Here is a 17653-nt window from a genome sequence, read left to right on the forward strand (position 1 = left end):
CGGATTGTTCTCCAAAATAGATATCTTTAACTAAAAAAATATCTGTTAAGGCACACCAAGTATTGCATGATGCTATATTTATTAAGCCCTATTAGAGCTGATATTAATATGTAATCATTTAATTAAAATAATTGATATTGAAAATCAATAAGAGCTATAATGCAGGAAGCAATTGTAATAATAGATCGTAGAAATTAGCACTACATGTGTAAAACTCGTACCAATAAGAATTAAGCAGATAAGTCAAATGTCACCAATTAGTTTGAACAGGTCCAAAGTCGAATGTGTCAGGATGACCCTCGTGAGGAACACTGTCAGCAAAATCTGCTGTGGACCAGGAGAAGGGCTTCTGGTCATCATGGGTTGGCCCGGACACTACCTCCATCATAAACTGTTTATACAAGGCCAGACTGGTTATCTGTAAAACAATGAACGCTCAGTGTTGAGTATATAGAGCCGAGGGAAGTAAAGAGGAAAGCACTTATTGGTGAATGTGTGACTGTCTTGGCCACAAGATTGCTTGATCTGACCAGTTGAAAATGTTTAAATTAAAACTATATATATAGTTTCAAATAAAAATATCTCGTTCAAATAAAGACATCTGAACGATTTTGTACGCAGATGCCAAGCATGCCAATATGCCGAACATGAGGTGTGTGCCAAATATGTGCTGCAAATAAAAACTGCTGCCAAATATGCAAAAACCACGCATTGCATTGAGACAGCTGACCTTGCAATCTGTTCCACCGTGGCTTCTATGACCTAAGGCGGAGAAAGGGTAGGTGCCATTCGCTGGATTCAAGTCACTTCTTGCCGATATAGCATTCTCTGCACTGTACGGAGGCGTGCAGTTGCATTTAGACAATGGGTCATTCTGGAAGTCATTGTACCTACGACATGAAACCAAACAGTTTAATGTAGTTAATGTGCTTTAGAAAATGGCTGGAAGGGAAGTGATGTGTAAGCAACCATGGCTGGAAGGGAAATAATGTGTAAGCAAGCTTCCACCCCTGTTGTAGTAACATTGTTGTCGAGTATACATTAATTATGTTGGTTCATTTAATGCCGGGGATGTTAGTAGGAAAGCATAGTAAATACAGTAGGCGCTACTCTGATGCAAATCTATTACATAAACTTCACTTGATGTAAAAAAACTTGTGGTGAAGTTTTCGCTGTGTATTCCAAAGAAAATTCCATAATGTTAAGCGTTAAGTCGAAGCAAGTTCACAAATTCAATTTAAATAACAAAAGTTCCATAGTTAGCCTTAAAAATACCATTTTCTTTCTTGCCATACTTGGAAGAGAAATGACGCATAGGGGTATCTCTATTATATACTATAATCAGATGATTCAAGTTGAAGGAGCCCCTACTGTACATTCACTCTTGACATTCGTAGCGAGTATAGCATCACAACTGATAAGTGATATTCTAAAGCGCTAGTTTGTATAGTCATGATGAAAGAAAATACAGCCAAACATCCCCACACGACTATTTACCCCAACATCTCCATGCAAATCTCCTTCACATAGTTTGATTTTACGAGAGTAGATAATAGTGCGAATATCGGTCCCAACTGATATTTCTAATATCAAATTTAAAGGATTACCACCAACGAGAAAATGAAGATACTCCAACAGGGAGCTAGAGGAGAATGTGTACAGGTACACCAAGAATTGAATGATGTTGTATTTATACGACCCATTATATATACATTTATCTATTTATATCTATATATATTTCTCAAAGTATGTTTTATGTCGTATGTCTGTCTGCATTCCTGTTATAGCTATTAAAATCTTGGAATAACGAATCCGTACCGAAGAAGATTTGATCCCGGACCCTACCTCTGCCAGTCCGATACCCAATAGGCCACAGAGATTGAGATCTAAGCTAGCCGATATAAGTCCGCTATATGAGAGCACACACCCAACGGCTTTGCATACCACTCCGGGTGATTACGTCAGTGATTGTCATTAGTTAGCTTACGAAAATTTTCCCTTGACAATCAGCCAGGTTAATAGCAAGTAGCGGGCAACTCTCATTACTTCTCACTGTTTATAAGCGGATTTCTAATATCTGGGCAACGCCGGTTAGCACAGCTAGTATACCCGTATTCATGAGACCAATATTGAAAATCACTTGATGCCGAGGATGATGCGCGAATTTATTGTAATAATGGATATGTAATTTAAACTTAGATGAATAAAAATTGAACAGATAAGTCAAATATCTTTAGGAAAAAATGCTTCCCACCATCATTTTATAGTTTCAAAGTTGTGGATCCCCAAAAGACTGAAATGATTGGTGGTAGTGCAGCAAAAACTAAAACCATAAATGATAGAAAAATGTGAAAGACCATATTTCAAGCACGACCTGTCATCTTAGGATTTTTTATAATCTCCGACACCCCGCTGTGTTGTCATGAGGAAAAATGTGAAATTGGTGTAAAGAAGGTTAGGTCTACACTATAGAAAATAGAGAGGCTGGCAGCAACCATAAACAGCATAAAATGTAAAAAACATCACAAATGAAACAAGAAGTTGTAAGCTATATTAGTTAAAAGCTCATGAAATCTAACTTAAACGATATCCTCATCTCCATCAACACACCTCGGTCTATGCAACAGTATCTCCTGTTTTGCCAAAGTTGAACATAAATTTGTCAGGTTTCCACACATGTAGAGGTGAAGCGACAACCAAAACCTTTTTATTGGTTACTTTATTTTGTTTCTTACATATAATTTAAAATTAGTTTGTGACAGTTTTGTAAATTGATCCGCAATAATGTTATTTGAAACTTAAATATATACATTAAATATTATATACGTCTTATTATATACATCTTATAGACATGAAACAATTAATGTTATATGTTACCTGAAGCATTTACAGTTCAGTGTTGATGTTGTGAAACGAATTAAATAAAAACCAATGTATCATTACAGTCATACCTTGACATACGAGTGTCCCAACATACATGAAATTTGAAATACGAGGATAATTCCAAGCAAATCTCTGCCACTAGGTCTCTGCCTCATAACCACTAGATAGGTATATGTTAGTAAGCGTAGGTGGTGAATTAGACAAATTAAAAATACGTTTTTTCATCGTAATATCTTGTTACAATGAAAAAACGTGGGTCAAATATGACACAAGGGGTCCCAGAGGGATATGTGTGTTTTTTTTGCAGAGGATGTGAACAAATTAATTTGTATCTAGTTATTTTTATATAAAAAATTGATTTGAGATATGAGAGAATTGACATACTAGCTTAGTCCCGCAATGCATTAAGCTCGTATGTCAAGGTATGATTGTATAAGAATATTTGCCCCAACATAAGATGGTTTCGATGTCTGTTTTAAACACCAGAACAGATTAACTTCATAAGTCAAGGTTCGACTGCAGAAGATAGAACCTACTAGCAGATGGTATTGATAACAAGGGTGAGCCAAGTATACACCAGTAGCCTACCTCATTAACTTTTGCATAGACTTGATATCAGTCACCTTGACATGGTCCCTGCGAAAAATCTTAGCACGGGGGGTATTGTCATAGGTGAACCAGTCTCCATACTTGTCTACTAGGGCCTGCGTACCACTAGCATTGAATATTTTGGGAAAATATCTACAATGATAGGAGAATGAGAACACAGAATCACTGTTATGTGTCAGACAAACCAGGTATAGCGGGTGTTGCAAGGCATGATGCTGCAGTTTCGAATGAAATACAAAAGTATCCTTGAGACTTTATGAACAAAGCTTCATCTAAGATTTATTAAAATTTATCATGCAGCGCAATCGAAAGCAGAGCTTGAAGCACTATGTCAGGAAAACAGAGCTCGAGGCATTATGCGAGTTGTTCTTCCTTGTGTGCTTTCACTTGAACATGATAGTTTGAATGTGTATGTGAATGTGAGTGTTGAATGTGATGTGATAGCTACAAAAATTGTTGGTGTAATCACAATTACATTTTACATACTACTAGCCATTTGCAGTTTTTATGATTTCTGTGTGCTCAGTGGGAGCAGCTGAGGCCTCCTTAATATTGCAAACACTGGGCAACTGTGGCCTAGTGGTCTAAATGCTGAACCCGTAATCAGGAGGTTAGGGTTGAATTCCCCAATAGGCCACCAATGATGGCAGGAATAGATTCCAACATTCAGTGGTGGACCTTTAGCCACTTGGCAAAACTATGAGCCGTTGAATATAGAATGTAAAGGTCAGAGGTCACCAGAGAACTATACCACAAAAGCTAGAAGGCTTCAATGAAGCGCTTGGTCTGAAGAAGCATGGCTCTAGGGATACAGTATTGATAAGTTTCAGTATGAAAATTCTGTCAGTGCGTATTCAACTTCGCCTCATCAAAAAAACTTTACTAAGGATAACTGTACCAAACACATTATAACGTTCTATCTAGGGATAAAAGGGTTACATTGAATCACCTTAAACCTACAGTGCGTTGAATGCTAGATATTGCACATTACACCTACAGATGTGTTGACATGTCTACCTAATAAAGACAATTTTTCGCATGAAATGCCCTTTTTAAAGCTCGGAAAAGATCATTTTATGTAAACAACAAAATACTAGGAACGGTCAATATCACCAAGGATGGAGAGAATGCTAGAACAAAGCTGTGATACAAGCAACCGATGTATTACTTCAATTATAGTGAGTCCAGTTCTTTTCATTTATAACGAATGCATACAAATATTATCAATTTACCCTATTCAGCCAACTCGTTTACCAGAGCATACACCTGTCTGCTCAACAGCCACCAGTGAACACATTTCCTCTTCTCATAGCAAATCTTTCAGATAAACTTCAAAATGTGACGCCAGTGAGGTTTACATGGTATCATACCGGTACGACATCCTACTGGTATGACAGGATACCAGTCAGCAAAACAACTGTCGGTTAAGTAACAACTATTCAATAAACTAATGTTACTGTAAATTAGTTACTAAAATCCAACCATAAACATGAACATATGTGATCAGCAAACTTAATCAAACCATATATGTACACTTTGATTGAACATAGAATTAACCAAGTCATTGGCATACATACACCATAAACACCTTGCTTGTACTATATCTACGTAGAGCATCTTTATATCATGAGAATGTATTTTCAAATACTATAGATTTATCATGTTCCTATCAGATAAAATAAAATAAATATTTATTTGATAGATATAATCAAATAAAATCAGCAAATGGACATATTTAGCAAGATAAATAATGCATATGTAATATAGGCCTAATATACTAGAGATCTTATTAGAATGAGAACTTCTTTTTAAATACTATTGATTTGTCATATTATTATTGCTGTTCTATTATTTTATTTTTATCGCCTTTGGCCGGTAAAATGGCTCAGAGCAAATATAATCAGCAAATGAAAATACTTATATTGTATATAGTATATATATAATATATATAATAATATATAATGTATATATATAATATATTATTATCTGTAATATATAAAATAATATATTATGTATATATAATATATTATTTTATATAATATTTAGCAAGATAAATAATATATCTTTAATATAATACACTAGATCTCTCACTAAAATATTAGACATATTAATATGATAGACATGTACATTAATGGTATTATGCATCCAACACAGACTGAGTGTTTGTATTATCCAAACAGAACTTACGGAGAGTTGTAACTTGCCCAGTATGTCTGTTTGGCGAGGATAGGGGTGACATCATCCCAGACTATCATACCACTGCAAAAAAGTGAGGGTCAAACATACATGAAGAAATATGATTTTAGTGAATAAGCCATTAGTCAAATAAGTGGAAAGCGGAGAAAAATCATCGAGTAGGCGAACTCACGGCAATTGTTCAAGAACAGTTAGAAGGCCTTTGCTTAACTCCGCTTGCCCGGGGGTAAACTTGTTATAGTCCACAATCATCCACTCGTTGTTGTACCTGCAGTGGCATAAACTTGGGGCTATTATTAAAGTTTGGAGTCATTTGAAGGAGCTGCATATATCATTAAAACAAAAAGTACGTAGCACTATGTGAAACACTCTAATTCAAGGTCTATATAACAGCAAATTAATAATCTGTAAAAAGAGTTTTGCTGCTCTACCTTAAAGAGGGGTGAGTGAAAGAGCAGACTTAGTAATGCATACGCTCAACGGAAAACTATCTAATAAAAATATCCAACATAACTCAATTTACATAAACTAAATAAAATTTATATTTACTGAGTTGATGTATTTGTAATTGTTTTAAGCTTTATTTTCCCCTAGCAAACCTACCCATAAATGTGGTAATAACAAAATTTATACCTGAAAAAAGGCAAGTAAATAAAACATCTTTTATTTTTTAAAAAAATGCACCTTTTAATGACCAATTCAATCTTATATTTATATTACTAATATAATTTGTATGTAATATTTTATTTAACATTTCATCCTAACCTCTAACCCTGGCAGTGACGTGTGCCGTTAGATATTATCATTGAATAGTCTTTTTTGGAATTATCTGCTCGATATTTTTGTCACGAAGCACAGAGAATACCTATCTGCACAATATCGTTTATCATAACGGAAGGCAGTCGATTAACAGAGGTGCTGGACTGCACGGTCTACAAAGCTGAATGTCATGTATTTGAGTCCCGTATGACACCATCTCTTGTTCCCCAACCTCTGACCAGACTGCGGACAGACAGACAGACTCTCATTATAATAATGATTTCTCTCAACGCTTTTACTTCAACTAACCAATTTTTTAGTTTCGATAAATTTTGGACGTGACATGCCGAAAATTACTATGTGTGTCGAAAGAAATGCTGCCTAAACATCAAACTGAATGACAAAAGATTCGTACATAGAGGATTGACCTTGCATGACAACGATGTTGAATACATACATTCGCACGCCACCGTCTACGCATATATATCTAACGTAGCCTACTCCGGTAGTTTACAGACCTGCCTATAGCCCACTGCTCCAAAGCTTGAGGACCTGAATTGGAGCTGGGTCATCGGCCTAAATGCAAGAGCGGATTGTACTTGACACTATGGCTAAGGTTTGTCCACTCTATGCTCCACTGATGAACTGTAGCTAAGACGAGGCAGCTGGATGTCGAGTGATTGAATACATCAATACATGAAGTAGGCCTACGCGTACTGATGGTCTAGTCATGGTGTCAGTTCCGATGTGTCCACCATCTCGCAAATCGATACACATACTATTAAATGTCAAATTACGATCATCAATTTTCCAACATATGACTTGACATTTAAGTAAATATGTCACTCAAATCTTCAGAATTTTCAACATCCGTTGTACCGCGTCGGAACATTGTAAGTGTTGTAAATCGGAACACATGTATGTGGTTCTACTTCACATAGTTTGATTATTATTGTTCATGATTCACACCTTGCTTTTTTGGTTTTAAATTCGTGGATTCCAAGAAGATTAGTAAGAATGGTAGTGATGGCAAAAAAGAAATCGTTTTCCGAACACGGTAATATCACTAAGGATTGAACGAATGTATGCACAGAGCTGGGGAGACAGACTAGCCAATCAGTGGACATCTTTAATAATAGTGAGTCTAGTTGCTTTCCTTTATAACGAATGAATAAAAGAGATTACGCATTCCCGCAATTTGACTAGCTTGTTGACAAAAAATATATCTGTATTATTGTCGGACACTTTTGAATCCACCCAAACCGGTTTTAAAGTTAGCACGAAGGAAAAAGCGAGCTTAAGGTGAAAAAAAGCCAAAAACGAATCAAAGCGAAAAATGTCTAACAAATGAAAAATCAAAATCTCTAAATAATTTATGCCAATTTCAGGTTAACTTAGTCAGAGGTACCCAGGCTTGTGATGTTATTACTACCTCCACTTTCTCAAGCTCCGTCTCCTGTATCCATCAATACATCTCTATTACTTGTCTATAACTTGAAGGACTGTACCAATAAAAACACTTCTTGTTGTTTAATTTAATTTCTGACATGAATTTGCTGACATTTAGGTTCTCAGATAGTTCTATATAATGCGTTTGTTTCAACACTATGTATAGTTTAGCTAAGTACTTATCGTTAAGTTTATGAGCTGGGGGCATGGATTACACAGAATACATAGTTAATGCCTTAACATACAAAAGTTTTTAACATATGACAAATATTGCAGAACCTATTAATTCCACAGTACCCGATGTGACACCTGTTTAACACTAGTTTTGCAGTTGCCCTACCATGAATAAAATAGTGAAAAACTTTCATTTAAGCCAGAAAGAGTGATCTTAGATACATAATGATTCCAAAGTTGATTGATTCACAACCAGTCATGTGACCTGGTGGCCATTTTTAATCGGTTTTCTCCAAATTTCAAGCAACTTGTTAAGCACACCAAAACCACCGAACTGGAAACATCATAGTATGTTGAAATGTCATATAACAAAAGAACCTAAATAATAATAGAAAATTGCAAATTTGGTTTTGATGTTACCAAATAAATGTGTAAATTGATGCAAAATGATGTGAAACATTGAATATCCTGCTTAATCTACTATATAAACGGCAATCGTTGTGTATCTGTCTGTCCGCTTTATAGAGTACCGTACTTTTCGGACTATTAGCCGCTACTTTTACAAAAGGGCGTGTCTATTCTGTGGGTTTTTTTCACCGCTAGGGCGCATTAATGGGAATCTCCGGTTAGTACACGCCTCTATTATAATACGTAACCTGCTATTCATCGTAGGGATGGACGATAAATACTGATATGCTAATAGTATGAGTTGTCTTCTCGATATATTGAGTCACCGATAGCTCCCAAATATGAGCAGTATAAATAAATTGTATGGCGGTCTTTTTTTTTTGATTCGATCGTTAGTTAGTTAGTAATCTTTTATTTTGCTGATAACAAAATAACAAAAAGCCTCTATTTGCAGGCATATTATCCAATAAAACGAAAACTGTAGAAGAATCCTGAATGCAAGATAGTAGTGAACAATTCATATTTAGTTTGAGATTATTTGTGTAAAAGTTAAAAGAAAATTTACATGAGAGGATGACTTCAAATAAGTAATGCAGGATAGCTTATACAAAGATAAATTGATTGATATGTACTATATACAAGGGTTCAGGGCTGAAGAATATATCCTCTATGAGTATTGATTGTGGCAAGATTGTAACAGATTCGATCGTACGAAGCAAACTTAATTGATATGAGTAAGTAGTAAAATTAAATTAGTAGTAAATATTAGTAGTGAATTAAATAAAATTTACTACTCATGAAATAAATTAATGAGTAGTAAATTACATCTAATTAATATTTACTGCCAACGTGTACCGGAAAGGTCATGTGAACATTTGTTTCTTGCAACCACTAGAAAAACGCTGTTCTCTATCTACTATATAAACGGCAATCGTTGTCTATCTGATTGATTGTCCGCCTTATAGAGCGGTCTTTCCTTTTATCGTCGTACGAATTTCGGTCGTACGAAGCAAACTGAATTAGGTAATATGTGTAGTAACGGTAAATAAATTATAGAGCGGTCTTTCTTTTTCCATCCGGTCGAACGAAGCCAACCGAGTTAATATGAGTACTAATTATCGTAATATCATAATTTCGTAATATGGACTATTAGCCGCTACTTTTCTCTGACGATTTGAGCCAAGCGGCTTATATAAAGGTGTGGCGATTCTGGAGAGAGCGAGGGGGAGAAGGGGAGAGAGAGAGGAAGAGAGAGGGAGAGGGAAGAGAGAGGGAGAGAGAAAGGGGGGGGGAGAGAGGGAAAGAGGGAGAGAGAGGGGGAGAGAGAGGGGGAAGAGGGAGGGAGAGAGAGGGAGAGAGAGAGGGGAGAGACGGAGAGAGGGGAAAGAGAGAGAGAAGCAGATGTAACTGCATATTTGGAGTTGTTTTACAGTATGAAAGCCAACTCTCAATAAACCTTATGCTGCCCGTGAATCTGTTACTGTAGGCGGGTAATGCAGCTAGTGCTATATATAGTATTCATATTTTTATATGCTACTTGAGTTTGGGTACTGCGGGGTTAACTCTACATGATGTTTGACTGTAGAGAGGTAAATATGCGGCTTCAAACAGAATGTCTGGATGAGTTGATGCTAAACTCTAGTAAGGCAGTCATACAATGTTTCTATTGAGAATAAGCAATCAGCTTTCTCTGATTCGCAAGACCTTTACATCTAAAATCATCTACTGAATACAACCATTGCAGTCTGCAGCCACATACTCAATATTCTTCGTGATTAAAATCTTTGCCATTTACTTCATTAACTAACTAATAAAAAGAACCACTACCACCTAGTTAAGAGTATTCTGCAGGTTCTCATGTCCTAGTCTTCTCCGATATCGTGTATTAAACATTGCATGAGTTTAAATGAGGGTCTCCTCATGTGGTTTCCCATTGTCTGCTTGACAGTTTCTGCCAGGGTTGTCTCCCTCAAAACAAGCGCAATATAAAACCGGACACCCTTCCTAACACCCAGTGGAGAGGACTCAGACCTCTGATCTGCTGTTTGGCACTACAAAGTGCTAATAACTATGCAAGCAATATCAACTGTTTGAAGTTAGCAGCGATTAAATAAACTAAAGAAATAAAGTGGTAGAGGGTGCAGGCTCACGTTCCACTGTTGTAATCTTGAAAGATGCGAGCCCAGCTAGCCCCGTCTGTCGCTAGTCTGTTTGCCACCTGGTTCCTGATTCCCTCGAGCACTGTGTTTTCTGGTTGGATGTATTTATTCAGGTCAGGGTTAGAGTTGCCTATTGTAGTTTCTTGTACAACCTACATAGATTATACAGGTCATAAGGAGTATTCTACGACTGCATAAGGATAGCTGTCATAGAATACTTGAATCATATACGAAAAAGACTGCTGACAAAAATAACCAATGTTCACATAACGTTGGCATACGTATTTCCTGAAATGGTTGACAGGAAGTAGAGGAATGTAACTGACCAGTCCTGAGCCAACTATATAAAAATCATCACCAGAGAAGAGATATCCAGGGTATGAGGAGAATAACATTTCGTTTCCAGGAATCAATGGCGAACCGGGTGCTGCAAACAGATGATCATAGAATAACATGTCGCTGTATTGAACAATCTATCATATTTTCAGCATAACTTCAGCATAAGGACCTAGCTAGGGCTGGCATGTGTCAGTCATTAGTGATAATGCTTGACACCAATATTCATTCACATCTATGGGGCGTTAGTCGTTTCTGTCAGAAACCCGCAGGGATGGCCTCGCTACCATGAAGACCACCAGTACGGAGTCTTGACCTACAGTTGCCACTGTCTCTAGATAGGGTTGAGCAAAAGTGATGTTGAAGTCTGTGAAGTCGTACTTAATAACATCTTTGAGGAAGAGCCGTGTCTTTCCTGTTCATCTTGTGCCTTCCTCCAGCACTCCATGGAGCAAAAGACGAGGAAATCTGTATAGAGGTATTTGATTGAAATTTGTCCAACCCAGCGAAGTTTAAAGAACTCCAACCTATTTGACAATGGCACGAGCCCAGTAATCTTGAAAATCACCTCAGTTGTCATTCAGTGGTTTTCCAAGGTTTTGTCGAGAATAAAATGGAAGCTGAAGGTGTAGAACGCTCTCAACTTTGACTCTTGTGGCCGATATGTAGCCTCCGGTCTCAGCAAAATGAAGGAAGATACTCAGTACACAGGTTTCATAAACACGAGCTTTAGTATAAATACGGAGATACTGGTTTTTTCAGACCCATTTAGTCACTAGCAAAGGTTTTTATTACAATTAAATAAACAACTTCCAGACTTGATAACATATAAATACATGTAAAAAGAGAAATACTTACCTGCAAGCACGTGATAGCCATATTATATGTAATAAAGGAACATGTTTACCTGCAAGCATGTGATAGCAATATTGTCGTGTGTTATAAAAAGACATGTTTACCTGCAAGCATGTGATAGCCATATTATCATGTGTAAAAAGGGCCACGTTTACCTGCAAGCATGTGGTAGCCAAAAAGGTATCTCTTCATAATCCTTAGCATACTGTTATATCCATTCCATGTGTCCTGAGACACAAACAGCTCCTTGTTGCCTGGCAACAGCTTTATAAGGGCAGAACAAGAACCAGAGCCAAAAATACGCTTCCTCTCAGACTCAGTTTTGTTGAGAGCGACCTCGAGGTCTTCCAAGTCTCCACTTATCTGGAACATCCTGAAAGTATGAAACCTGTGTTCAGCTCGTCTACGAGAGACACCGACGTTATCTAAACATAAGGTACTGGCAATGTTAAATTGAAACGGCGAACTTGACAAACCAAGTAAAAAGTTTACAAGAGCTTTTAGGAAGCTTTTGGATTTTTGACACAAATCCCATTTCGGAGACATTGAATGGAGTTTTACGATACACAACTGTTTAGGCCTACGAATATCCATACATTTGTAGTTATGTTATACTTGGTGCTTTCCATCACACATGATCAACATGCTGAAGATGAACTTGAAACAAATTTTAAGCTCCAATTTTAATTTGCAAGCTTACAGTGCCTGATATATCGATCCAAATATTTCTTGTTATTAGATTCATTTACGAGCCATATTCTAATTTCTAGTGTTTAAAAATGCAATTACACAAAATTTCAGTAGATTTCGTATTTTTCCCCATTTCCAATCTTGTTTTACGCTTGAGGTGAGATCACTGTCTTATCTAACGTTGAGGCTTCCCTCCTTGAGGCTAATCTCACAGGTGAGGTAATTGACAAAACTAGATCATGGTAAAATGCTCACATCGAGCAAAAGTATGGTTATGACATCTTTAGTTGCAAAGGGAGGGTGTCAGGATGGCCTAGTGGTACCATCTCTGACTATCAACCATGGGGTTGGTGGTTCAAGCCCTGCTTAATGTTGATCTGGCAAAATGCTCTCATCAAGCTTCCTAAACTGCTGGGTCTATCAGATCCAAGACTATGTACCACACTGACAATGTGGGAATGTTAAAGATCCACTTCTGTCCTTCGCACATTGGGCAAGTGAAATAGCTACCTGGCTCTATCAGTTTGGACGGGTTGCAAAACGCATTCCTTCGGATTAATCTGACATATCCAGAAGGTCCCTTTTAAGTTTTAGGACCACCCAATGTAGCCTTATAAAAACCCTAGAGCATACCATTACTACTTATCTAGTGGCAAAGAGACAGAACAGAGGCGCGCAGTGCTGGAATTTGAATGCAATACCCGATATCAACTATAGGAACTAGTGGTGTCATTTCGGCATGCGTTTTTTTTTCTGAGCGTTCTAACCACGATAAAGTTTTGTTGATTTTCATCTGGAAACATTCTAGCAGTCAGATCACCTCAAACATAAAAAAATAGCAAATGATACAAAATACAGATACTTTCTGATAACATCTACAGAAAATCTTGTGTAATTTCATCTTTAAACACTAGAAATTACAATCTGACATGAAAATAAATCTAACAAAAAAAATCTTGGGATCAGGCACACTAAATTTATGCAAAATCAAAGGTATAAACAACCCAGCTATCGCAGCCATCCTACATCACAACTATCAGAAAAGCTATAGCAATTTTTCTCCTGTTGTGAGAGGTGTTGGTACCCCTAATGCATAGCAACTCAGAAAGCACGTTTGGGTCTATCCATAAATAAATGGATTTTTTGGCAAAATTTCAAAACAGTAATTTCATTAAAATAATGCTTCATATATGAAGTATACATACCAAACTCCAAAATAGAAAATAATTGTGGGGGTAGTGCTCCTCTATCGTGTTTTAATAGTTTGCTAAAGTTAGTGTATATGCACAAAATACTTTATAGTCATAATGGCAAGATAGAGATGCTTGTACACGGTGTACACATTACTCTGAACACAAATATCTAGTTGTAATGGATTTCACAATGGCTTTGCCGCCCGTTAATGCATAAATTGGCATTGCGTGCACTGATCTATTGGTATGGGGGTGGCTCTTTTATAAGTTGGCATGATTTGAGTAACAATGGTGACAGGAAACATCAATAAGTTTCTACTACACTTGTATTATTAGTTCAAAATTAGTAGTAATTTGTTTTCAACGCTAACTTTATACGCTGTACCTTTAACTAATTTCAGTTTTACTCAAAGTTGCACATATTTCCGAAATTACCGCTGTTACACTGTCACCATTGTTACACCCCTCAACTCATATAATTATAGGATTAATTTGAGTGAATTTGACATTTAACAGTAATTTGTGGTGGTGTTGATGTTCTCATGTATGAGTTACTCATTATATTGTAAATTTAAGCCATTGTGGGAACTTAACAAGCTTCTTCTAGCAAGTTAGCAAATGGTTGCTACCTTACAAATGTATTACTAAGACTTGTGACTCCGATACTGAGAATGGTTCAAAATTTAATCAAATCTACTCATGGGAGTAACTTGTAACAAGTGCTTGAAACAGAATATTGTTAGGTGGAAAGTCTGCTGGTCATTTCTGTTTTCAACATGGATAAGACAACATCTGCAGATCAGATGCGGAAATATCGTAATAAAATACGTCATGTTCAAAACAATAGACTCAATATTTGACTGCCCAAGCTAGTCAAAATAAAAAGAGTAGAACAAAAAGAAGAGCTCAACTTACAGAAGATCAATTGGAGGAAACTAGAAAAAGCAAGAATTAGAGTTCAGCAATACAGAGATCGGGAAAAAACTTTTGAAAGTAAAATTACCAGGTATGTATATTTATTTTTTTTCTTCAAAAAACTTAATGCTTTTCTACATCTGCGTACATTATGAATGTTTTAAGTTAATGTTTCAATTATTTTGTAAAAAAATGCTATTAAAGTTTAAATTCATTTTTTGTAGCAACCACTTCCCCATTTGACAACCCACAATCTGAAGATAAAACTGTACAAAAATTGATCAAGCACTTTTAAACAGCCCAAGCAAAGGTCGCCAGACTGTCCATAAACTAGCAATGTCAGTTGGACTATCATTGTCGGAAGATGGCAATAGAGAGGAAAAAAGATAAAATAAAACAAAGAAATAGAAAAGTAAAAGTATGCCATTCGAACGTTTTAACTTTTTACTTTTGATCCTGATGACCATGCAATTAGTGATCCAGAATGTGAGCGCAATCCCAAACCCATGAAATAACTAGCAAGCACATTGAAAGAAGGTGATTTTGTGCTAACATTGCTGCCTGGAAAAAAAACTTCTAGGCATTATGTAGGAGTGGTAAAAAATGTAGATGCCCTCGAAGCTGAAGTGCAGTTTTTTTTAAAAGAGTGAAGCCAAAAAACACTTTTGTTGTTAATACAAAAGATATATCATGGGTAGAATTTCATCACATAGCCAAGTCACTGTCTTGTCTTACTTACTCTAAAAGAGGTCAGTAATGTTTTACAAAAGATTTAGAGCATGCAGAATCATCTAAAACATTTTGTTAGTACATTCTCACAATTACATGATCAATATTCATTTTTTCATCTTACGTTATTTAAGCTTAACCATGTTTGTCATGTATTATTACTATTATATTATTATACTTTATACTTTGAAACCAATAAAAAACATTTCAAGTTAAGGCTTGCCTATATATATATTGTAATCACTAGTTTTAATACCATTATTGATCTCATTGCAGTGAACTTAAATACTTATAAGTTTACAGGATATAAAAAGCGTAACGATGGTGACAATCGAATGTAACAGCGGTGGCATGTTTACAAGCATGTAGTTCACCACTACCATCTAATATCTGTATAAACTTTAGTCAGCAAGCTTCTTTCAAATAAGACAAATAAGTTTTCATAATTGTGTTTCCCACCAAATCAGAGAGTTTTAAGGATAAGCAACTAGCTCTTCAAAATACATATTTCTCTGATGTAACGCGAGTGACACACTAACTAAAAGATTTCTCAGTAAAAATTAACTTTAGTGTTACATATTATACATCATTCGAAAGAGCTTGTTGAGCTCTATAAGAATATCAGAGTTAAAATCATTTTAAATGCAATACCAATATTTTATAAATAAATTTCTGCTCTAATTGTAACAATGGTGATTATGGATAGACCCATTTTAGTTTGGCCCAAGAGATGACAAATGTGAAACCAGGCTTTATGCAGTTGAGTTATAGCTGAGCTCGAAAGAGGAAATAATTTAGCAAATTATAAATTCGGTCAAAGATCAAATTGCTTTCATTGCTGTTCCTGTATCAAAAGTTAATTCTACAGTTTGAGATCATCAATCACAGTTTGAAAGTCTTTTTGAAAATGGCATTCATGGTTGATTTGATAGATTTGGCTCCATATTGAAGGCAACATTAAAATTTTATCATCATATTTCCAGTAGTCATTTATTTAACATTTATTAAATTTTAGAGAATAAAAGAAAATAGTTAATAATAGTGATATAGATTTTGATATTCTTATTATATGCTATTTGATATCGTATTTCCTCGGCCTAACACTTTATTTTTGTCAAATATAATTTCAAGTGTCGGTAAAACAAATACATTCTTAATCTTCCATATTAGATATTCCAACTCACAGAGCTCCAAATGGCCTGACAAGGAAGGTAGGGACTGTTGGGGTGTTTTCATGCCCATCTTGGAAGCCATTCACTTGAGTGAGAAAGAGCTCGACCTAGAGATAGAGGTAACACGGGTTAACAACTCTTGCTTGTTGGAATAACGATTAGAGATGGGCGAATACATCAAAAACAAATTGACACCTAAACAAGCAGATTTCTTGTGAAGTTCTCATAAAGATCCCGTAATGTAGTACAAATTTGTGATTGTTTGTTATTGCAAACTTTGCTACCGATGTCATACTATAAATAAAGGCAGGGAGATGATGATGAGGAAGCTAATGAAGGAGAGAACTAGCGGCATTATGTAACAGACCAGGGATGAAGTTGGGCCGTCACTATCACTAGTGTTACATGCTACGAAGTTTTGTCATATTTTTCATCTTTGTAGCATGTAAATGGTTTAAAGCTTTGAATCTTTAAATCTTCGAGGCGATTCAAACCTCCGTTTCAAGGGGGTATTTTTGAAAACATCGTAGCAACAACAATGTACTGCATATCATGTAAACAGCGATATTCGTATTATTGCACAAATCTTTGTGATCGGAGGTTAGATTTTCATCGTCTTCATAAGTGACGTCCTTACAGCATCGCTACGCAGCTCTGTTTTAATGCACGTGTTTTAAAAATATTATATCTGAAATAAAAAATATTAACTACGAATTTGAAAGAAAAATTTCCTACACGCTTTGACATTTGACCTTAGACACATTTAAGGAATATCAGCCGCAATATAAGCAAAAATGTGCGCCTCGCTGTAGCTAAAAGTGCAACAGACTAATAAAGAAAATGCCTAGTTGTGCGAAAATTTCTTCGGAGCACGTAAACTCTTCAGCTACGAATAATTGCGAGTTATGCGACCACTCCTGCGTATCATGTAGATACTTCCTCCTCATTCCTACGATCAAAACCACAACTTCGAAGCTCAAAACTTTGTAGCCTGTAACACTAGTGTATGATGAAGGCACTAGTTTATAAACAAACTTTCTAATCATGGTCAGACATCATGAATGGCTAACCAAGAAGAAAATAGGTCACACTATTAATAGTGTGATGCAACAGCTGAAAACAAGTA

General features: G+C 36.1%; 1 protein-coding gene across 1 annotated transcript in view; it reads right to left on the bottom strand.

Annotated features, from left to right (window-relative positions):
• Window positions 1-60: 60 nt before the first annotated feature.
• Window positions 61-17653, bottom strand: part of LOC137386934 (putative phospholipase B-like 2) — a 32543-nt gene continuing 14950 nt past the window's right edge. Inside the window, exons 4-12 of the mRNA XM_068073167.1 lie at window positions 16540-16634; window positions 11984-12201; window positions 10964-11064; window positions 10629-10789; window positions 5861-5956; window positions 5680-5751; window positions 3472-3624; window positions 731-890; window positions 61-418 (exon numbers count right to left, since the gene is read on the bottom strand). Of these exons, the coding sequence (XP_067929268.1) occupies window positions 251-418; window positions 731-890; window positions 3472-3624; window positions 5680-5751; window positions 5861-5956; window positions 10629-10789; window positions 10964-11064; window positions 11984-12201; window positions 16540-16634 (1224 nt within the window). The 3' untranslated portion in view covers window positions 61-250. The remainder of the gene's footprint in view (window positions 419-730; window positions 891-3471; window positions 3625-5679; window positions 5752-5860; window positions 5957-10628; window positions 10790-10963; window positions 11065-11983; window positions 12202-16539; window positions 16635-17653) is intronic.

This window comes from Watersipora subatra, chromosome 2, assembly GCF_963576615.1.
Source record: "Watersipora subatra chromosome 2, tzWatSuba1.1, whole genome shotgun sequence".
NCBI classification, from domain to species: Eukaryota; Metazoa; Bryozoa; class Gymnolaemata; order Cheilostomatida; family Watersiporidae; genus Watersipora; species Watersipora subatra.